This window comes from Papaver somniferum, chromosome 2, assembly GCF_003573695.1.
Source record: "Papaver somniferum cultivar HN1 chromosome 2, ASM357369v1, whole genome shotgun sequence".
NCBI lineage: Eukaryota > Viridiplantae > Streptophyta > Magnoliopsida > Ranunculales > Papaveraceae > Papaver > Papaver somniferum.
The window spans coordinates 201685105-201693212 of record NC_039359.1 but is presented as its reverse complement, the minus strand read 5'-3'; the positions used below and the strand labels follow the sequence as shown (position 1 = coordinate 201693212).

General features: G+C 36.1%; 1 protein-coding gene across 1 annotated transcript; it reads right to left on the bottom strand.

The window, feature by feature from the left end:
- Positions 1-2979: 2979 nt before the first annotated feature.
- On the bottom strand, positions 2980-6398 carry LOC113354387 (protein indeterminate-domain 2-like). Its single transcript, XM_026597732.1, has 3 exons — positions 5906-6398; positions 4822-5218; positions 2980-4539 (listed from the first exon to the last, which is right to left on the bottom strand). The coding sequence occupies exons 1-3, from the start codon at positions 6126-6128 to the stop codon at positions 3312-3314; spliced, it is 1848 nt and encodes a 615-aa protein (XP_026453517.1). The 5' UTR covers positions 6129-6398; the 3' UTR covers positions 2980-3311.
- Positions 6399-8108: the final 1710 nt, after the last annotated feature.

Here is an 8108-nt window from a genome sequence, read left to right as displayed (position 1 = left end):
ATCCGCAGTCAATTTTTCCAACGCGATTCGCATGTTGATAAGCTGCTGCGGCATATCCTTATCCTGAGCACCACTAAAACTGTATTTCTGTCCTCTTGGCTTATTAATCGCAATCTTAGTGTTCGCTTTGACGTGGGGGTTGGATTTCACCAAAGTAGGGAAGTGCTCATATATCCAAACCTATGCAAACACAAAGTTTAGTAAGCATCTTATATTACAAGCATTTTGCAAATACATATGCATCTGATCAAATACACGCATTTAGACAATAAAATTACCTGGAAGAGACATAGATTTCCGTTAACTTGCGTAGTGAATTCCCTTAAAGCCTTTGTCAACTCATTGTTCAAGAAGGCGACCACCGTAGTACCCCAATAATACTCATGCATCTGATCAAATGGATGCAATAGTTCAATATACTTGGCGTCGACCAAGCTTCTGGAACTGTCGGGGAAGATACATTTTCCCAAGACGTATAACAAATAATCTGACGCGGTACCATTGTTTCGCACCAAGTCCACCCTTCCTTCCTTATCATAGATTTTCTTGGTTCCAGAAAATGTGTCCCTCAACTTCTTCGGATTAAACTTCTTGCTTAGATAACCATCATTCATCACAAGCATAGACTCCATATCAATATGATTCCAACGGAACAAAATTTTTGTCAACTCGAAGATCTTGTCCCAAGTAATGCCATCATCGTAGCCATCACTGATTGCTTTTCCCTCAACCTCGAGGCCTATAATTTGATGAGCATCATCGGGAGTTATCGCCATCTCACCGAATGGGAATAACATTGTATCAGTCTCTTCGTAGAACCTCTCAAAGAATGCAGATACGGTGACTCTATCATACTCAACAATCGAACTCCCCACCACAGGCCACAACTCGGAGTTCTTGACAATCGATTGCAACTCGTCACATTCCTTGTCAAGTGGCCATTTCTTAATCATTGAACATGAATCTTAGCGCCTCAAGATACATATGGCATGCTTGTGATCCTAAATACCAAAAATACAAAATGAAAAGAAATACAAACACTTGAAGAAAATTTAAGATAGATACACTTAAATAAAAAATAAAGACGGATTGAGATTACTTACGACAGTATATTGGATTTCACATGCCCATGAGTCTTTGTATCCAAAAAGAACATGTCCACAATCTTTTCGTCTCTCGTGGTTTCAGTGTAACCTTCAAGTGAGAGTGAGGCATGTGGGAATCGGCTGGTTTAGTGATAACCCTCTTCTTATTTCCGGTTTCAGTTGTAGTTGCAGCTTGGGTTTGTTGATCATTAACTTGAGTTTGTTGATTATCTCCACCTTCTTCTTCTTCCTCTTCCTCTTCAACAATTTCGTCTTCTCTATCCTTATCTTTATCTCCATTACCGTCGTAATCATCATCATCATCATCATCATTGTTACCTCCTCCAGCAGCCGTACTTCTTTCAACATCATCATCATCATTACCTCTTTTACCAGATGGAATTGATTGGTATTCATATGGAGTTTCATCTGAATCATTTGGTTCCGGTGGTGGTTGAGAATCATTCCGTTCATGGATCTTGAGTGTTCCCGGATCAACTAATGGCCCTCGATGTGTTGCAGTCAAAAGTTTGTCACTAAAGCGAGAAGGTCTTAAAGGAGAAGTAATACTTTTCTTCTTTCCCTTTGCTAACCTGGACAAGAACAATTAAGAAAAAAATTCAATAGTCGGCAGGGTCGACAAATATAATCAAGCCGGAGGAACAATGGTTGGAAGGGTCGACAACTAAATTACATGGCTAAACTATAGTCAACAGGGTCTTATTCAAATAACCTTCCGGCTTATAACAACCATGAACACAGTAGATACAAGGATTTTCTACATAATTAGTCGGCATGGTCTATAACCAATTCAGTTCCGGTTAAAATACATCCGGCATGGTGGTATTCAAATACCATAACGACTTTATAACTTTAGGCATCAGGAGACACAAGCTATTCAAATACAGCCGACAGGTTAAAAAATTATAACCCTCCGACTAAAAAAAAAAATCGCCGAAAAGCTCTTAGGTTGAATACCTTACCGACTCTGTAAAAATCAGTTACAGGTATACAACAGCCGTCAAGATCTTCAACCTAAGAGCTTGCCGACTAACCCTAAATATGAAAAGTCGGAAGGGTCGTGGAACAAACACCTTGCCGGCTAAATAACTGCAAATTCATAAATTCGATTTTTCTGACCTAATTTGACACGCAAACATGAAATTGAAGTACTGGAGTGAGTTTAAGTAGGCCCTTACTTTCTCAATCGCGCCATTTCTCCTTTTTCAGCGGTGTTGATTTCTTCTTTTTCAAATGCTTTTTCTTCTCTTTTGTTGAACTAAATTTGGAAATCAAGGGTTATATTCATTGCGTTTTCTATTTGTATTTTTCAGACTAGCCTTAGGCGCGGTGGCTCCATGTTTGAAGATTAGTCGGAATTTTCGAATCGACGATTACGACGAATTAATCGACGAGTTTTCAATGGTGGGGGATGGGAAAGCCGGTAAGGTAGAGGCGGAGGAGAAGAAGAAGAGAAAAAGATGAAATGAAAAAATGAAAACTGATTTAGTACCTTGATATGTCATTGGGATGCTGTAACCGGTAGCGGCTGATTTCATTTCTTGTAACTGTGGTAATATTCATCGTTTTGATGCATGTTAGATTTTAATTTTAATATTACCCTTTTTCTCTCTCAAAAAAAAAAGAAACTGATTTAGGATAGGATACGTGTCGTTTTATAATTTCACCCATTAGAATTCCTCCTTAGCCCTTAAAAAGAGTCCATTTAAAATTGAGTATATCCCAATTTGGTCAGGTTATAGTACTCAAATTCCTAGTAATTCCAAGTAGATATATTGTTCATGAATGTGCAATAGTAATCACAAAGGACGATGTAAAATGTGCATAAATAAAACTGACATTACTGAAAACAACTTATTTCGATTGCATTGTTGTTGGCCACTACCTCCTTTACAAAAGAGAAGGTCCACCTTGACCTTGTGATTCTCTCTTCCTGTTTTACTACTAAATAACCACCTTATGTTACTAAGGGGTGTACGAGCGCTAACTCAAAGAGATGGCCTACCTCTCTATACTATGTTCTACCTCTATGCTATTCCATATTCCACGGGAAAGATGTTTTCCATGTCTTGATCAGTGGTAAACAAAATTTAACAAGGGAACCAACCTTTAGTTATAACGTTCGCCTTTATCCTATTCAAATGGGCCGTGCCTGACAGAGAGAAAATCCTTAGATACCGCGGTCTGTTTTATAAATAACTCTTGTTAAGTATCCCATATGGGTTTTTCCATTGCTTGGTTATTATGTGATGACATCTCTGCAGCTTGTAACTGAAAAGAGTTATGCAACCTTTGTTGACTAATAGCTGCAAACTGGTCCATTCTTTGTTGTTGTTCACTACTGAAATTTGGATGAGTAGAAGTTCTTAATTGCAATCCTCCAACGCCCAGGAAATCAACAGTCATCATATCGTCATCATTGTTGTCGCCAAATCTCGAAAACCCGATTGGATTTTTTCCGCCAATTCCAGCCCCGGGAATATTCACCAACCCGGAATTCACATTACTTCTCACCGGTGTTGTTGACATACTAGTAGTGCCACTGTTTTGATCATGTTGTTGTTGCTGGAGTTCAGTGTTCTTTAAAAACCCATGTTGTTGATCACCTCCCATGAATAAACCAGTAAACATTGCCATGTTATTCATTCCGGATGGTGATGAACAGATATCGTTACTATTCCCACTACCCTTTATTGGATCGATGAACTTTGGCGTCGACATTTCCTGATGTGATAATCCTTTTTGCAAAAACTGGTTGATAAATCCTCCTCCGCTATTAACCATTCCATCATGAACTGGATGATCTGATTGTGATGTTTGCATGTAATCCAAGGAACTAGCGTTATTGCTGTTTTCTACAAAAGGCGACGCTGAAGAAGATCTTACACTGTTAAACTGATGATGACTGTTATCTAATCCAGCCATGCTAGAAACAAAACTTTTTTGCATCATTGGTGATGAGTTGATATTACTGCTCGCAGTTGCACCCATTTGAGCTGCTTTTTGTAACAATGCCGTTGCCGACATATGAGCCGTTCCAACGATTTGCCGACCAATTTTACCGTCATCTAAACCATCGAAACTTGATAAACCGTTATTAGCATTTAATTGAAGACATGAAGAGTTAGCTGAAGAGTTGCTTCTATGACCATTAAAGAGAGTACCGGAGCAACTTGAGAACATTCCCCCTGTCATAGTTAAAGGCTTTAATGGCATAACCATGAGATCTGAATGAGAATGTGATCTCAATGGGTTTGTAGCATCGCTTTCGTTGATTTCAGGCGAAGTATTGTTTATCGGCATAGAAGACATCAAATCGGATACCTGCCCTTGTATTTTTACTTCCATGTTTGACATTAATCCTTGGTTAACTTTGTTGTTTTCTTCTGCTAATGCATCACAAAATGCTCTGTGAGTAATGAAACTGTCTCTTCTGCAAAGACAAAAGTTCACAACAATTTTAAACTTCAATTTTCAAATCCTAATATTACACACAATCGAGTTGCAATCTCTGTTGGTTACTACCACAAAAACAAACAATGGACTTTACATTGGAAAAACGTGCCAAATTTATTTATGTTGTTGCATATATTTTTGCAACGCCGTTTAAATGTATCTCTTGCGCATAGTTGCTGTGGGTCTATTATATGGTGTAACTACATTTCTACTAGTTTAGTGGGTTAATCAAGGGCGACTAAGTAATTAAATTTATTACCTCGAGAAAATTGTACCACAATCACATTTATATTCTCTAGTACCACAAGTTTTTGAATGGGCTTTCCAATCTGATTGAACTGCATATTTCTTAGAACATTTATCACATTTCCATTTCTTCTCACCATGTTTCCTGCAGAAATGCTTTTTGATACCTGTCAAGTCTCCCAATGCCCTAGCCGGGTTATGGTGAACACATGACGGCTCAGGACAAATATAGACCCGTTTTCGAATTTCCGTAGTCGACCTTTGCTTGAGTTTCCATGGAAGATTATGGCCTCTTCTGTGTAATTGAAGGTTTTGATCTCTTTGAAATCCTTTGTTGCAAATTTCACATACGAACCGGTTTGTTGCCATTAGAGTGGTTGGCGATAACGCAATGACTTCTGCACTTGGGTCTATATTATTTATACCAAATCGGAAAACAATTAGAGTTTATGTGACTATTGGTACATAGTTCCAGAAAGTTTAAAATACTGTGATTTCATGTGGATAGATAAAGTCTTGGAACAATAATTGAAAACAGTGATATTGGAGACTTAGCCAAGCTTCCTCCTGACAATTACTGCGATTCTATCTGTATGAATATATATAGCTATAACCAATAATTGAACCCCTAGCCTCTCTCTATATAGGTATATCTGACAACCAAAATATATACTCGCAATAATCCTCTAGCTACTGCTTTTATATAACAGTAATATTTGTGAAGATCATAATATTGAGAACCCATATCATGAAAAATCAGAAAATGTGTCATATAAGAGCTCTTCTTTATATTACTTTGTTATAAAGACGAAAACCCATGATCAGATCACCAAAACCAAGCCTCTAACATGCTAGTTAGTCGTGTTTAAGTTACTAAGTAATCAAAATTCAACATGATAAAACTCTCATAAATGAAAATACTATATATAGCTAGATTGAGGTAAAGATATTTATAACTAACCAATTTAGTGGTTGGAATATGTTGTTGGTGACACAAAAGCTTATTAACTAGTATTCGACTTTGTTGATCTCCATTCAAACCTCTTTCGTCTTTCAGAAAATGAATGTATGAATAGAGCCAGAGAAGATGAGATTACCTGGAGTTCCTGGTAGACTCCTTTTCTTCTTAAGAACACTTGGTAGCTGTAAGGGAGGGGAGATGTTGCTGTTAACCATAGTAGTAGTAATGGAATTAGAGCTGCCATCATGAGTTAAATGATCTTGAAGTTGTTGTTGGTCATAAAGATGTTGTTGAGCTACTACTTCTTGAGTAGTGTTTCCAGAAGAGAAACTCCCACTATCTCCTGAAATGTTTGACATAATGAAAAAAAATTACAATTCAAGTAGTTATTTTCTTGCTCTCTCTTTTTGTCCTTCTTTCTTTTGATGAAATTAACTTTTCCTTCCTTTCGTTTCTTGTTCAATTATGTATGCTGGTCTCACTGATGGAGAGAAGAGAAAAGAAGGTAGATGGATAGATTGACGTTGTTTGTTTTTTGGGTACTGAACACAAGACCCGGGATTTGCTCTCTTAAGTAGATAGAGGAAAGACAAAAACCAGAAATTCTCCTTCATTTATGTGCTACTGTAGTTGAATGTTTGTTACCTTACTCCCTACATATAATTTCTTCTGCATTTTATTTTTGTTAATGCATTATTTTAAACATTTTTGTGCAAGTTTTCCTTTTCTTAAATTAATTATATTCAAGATAAATACTTCCCCTATATTTGCAAAAACATTGCTATCATTTTTTCAATAAAATAGAATGAAAAAGTGATAACAACTCTTTTGCAGAAACAAAAATAACACCGTATTATATAGTAAAATCGAGTGTATCCTAAGAGCAAAAAGGTGAGGAAGTGGGTTCATACTTTAGATGGGTCATTATTAATAAAATGCCAAGGAAAAGATATAAAACTGTGACATTTTCCTAATATGTGGAAGTGGGGAGAGATGCTTTTCCCGACAAATACCGAGCACATATATGTATAGGCGAAATTAAAAAAAAATGATAGTATGTCTTTTTAAAAATGGAGGAAATATTAATTTTGATGAAATATTCAACCAAGCAGGCTCTCAATAGAAGTTAGTCAGCTAGTTTCGTTATCAGGACATAGTAGAGACAAAGCGCCTGGTTTTCATCGATGCCGATCGATGGATTCAAAGAAAATTGAGAAACATATTAACATCACAAACTAAAAACCCGATAAAATAATACTGTGATATTCTTTAACAGAAAAGAACAGGAGAAGTATTTTAGATTATTGGCCTGTCGCCGTGCTCTAGAATTCAACTTAATCCAATTTACTAAATGACACAAAAACAGAATCAACTTGAATAATTCCAACACAAGAGACGGTAAAAAACCGCATGACATATCGATCTAAATCCATGCAACTGATGTTTAAGCTGAAAATGAAATGTAACGATTCTAATTACAAGAATTATATATATTATATTTATATATTCAACGCGTTTAGCCAAAAGGAAATCAAATTGAAGTTTGTGTGAACTTCGTCGTTGTGATGTAACAAATGAAAAACTATATCATTTTAATATGTTTGTTAAATTAATATTGTGAGGTGATGATGATAACTGATAAATAAATATAGAAAAGCTGATCAACTGAAGAAATTTAGGAAGTCCATAATCCATATGTAGGAAAAGGTAGGTGTTTGAAATATGAGTTATGGAAATTTTGTGTGTGACTGCACGTAACCAAATGATTAGTTTATGTTGTTTAAACTTTTTGGAGAAACACACAAATATTAGATGTATTTGTAGGCATAAACTTTTACTTTAAAAAGGAAGCTAATTAAGCTAGGGTTTGACAAAACACACACATGATATGAAGATAGGATGTTGCTTAAAATTGGTATCCAAAAGCACATGCTTTCACTCATGCGCATGTAAGTTCAAATCCCATGGAATTTTCCTTTTTGGTACACCAAATCCCATAGTTTTCTTTTTCTTCTTTTTTTAAAGACAAATTTGGTCGGTTGTTCAAATATTTTTAAAACAAGATTTTAATGGACGAGTAAAAATTAGTATGGGTGAAATTGACACTAAAAAAATAGCAAGAATGAATTTGGATTCATCCTGGCTTAAACTTAAAACATAGCGAGGGTGAAACTGGATGCATCCTGATGTAAATTAAAACTAAAAGAAAATATTTGAAAATGGGTAGGATGAAACTGTTTACATCCTGGCTGTCTTTGCATTCTCGTCTATTTAAACAGTATCAAATTTTACATGTCTTTTTAACCAGGGAATTGTTGTTATTGAGTTAATTGACCAAT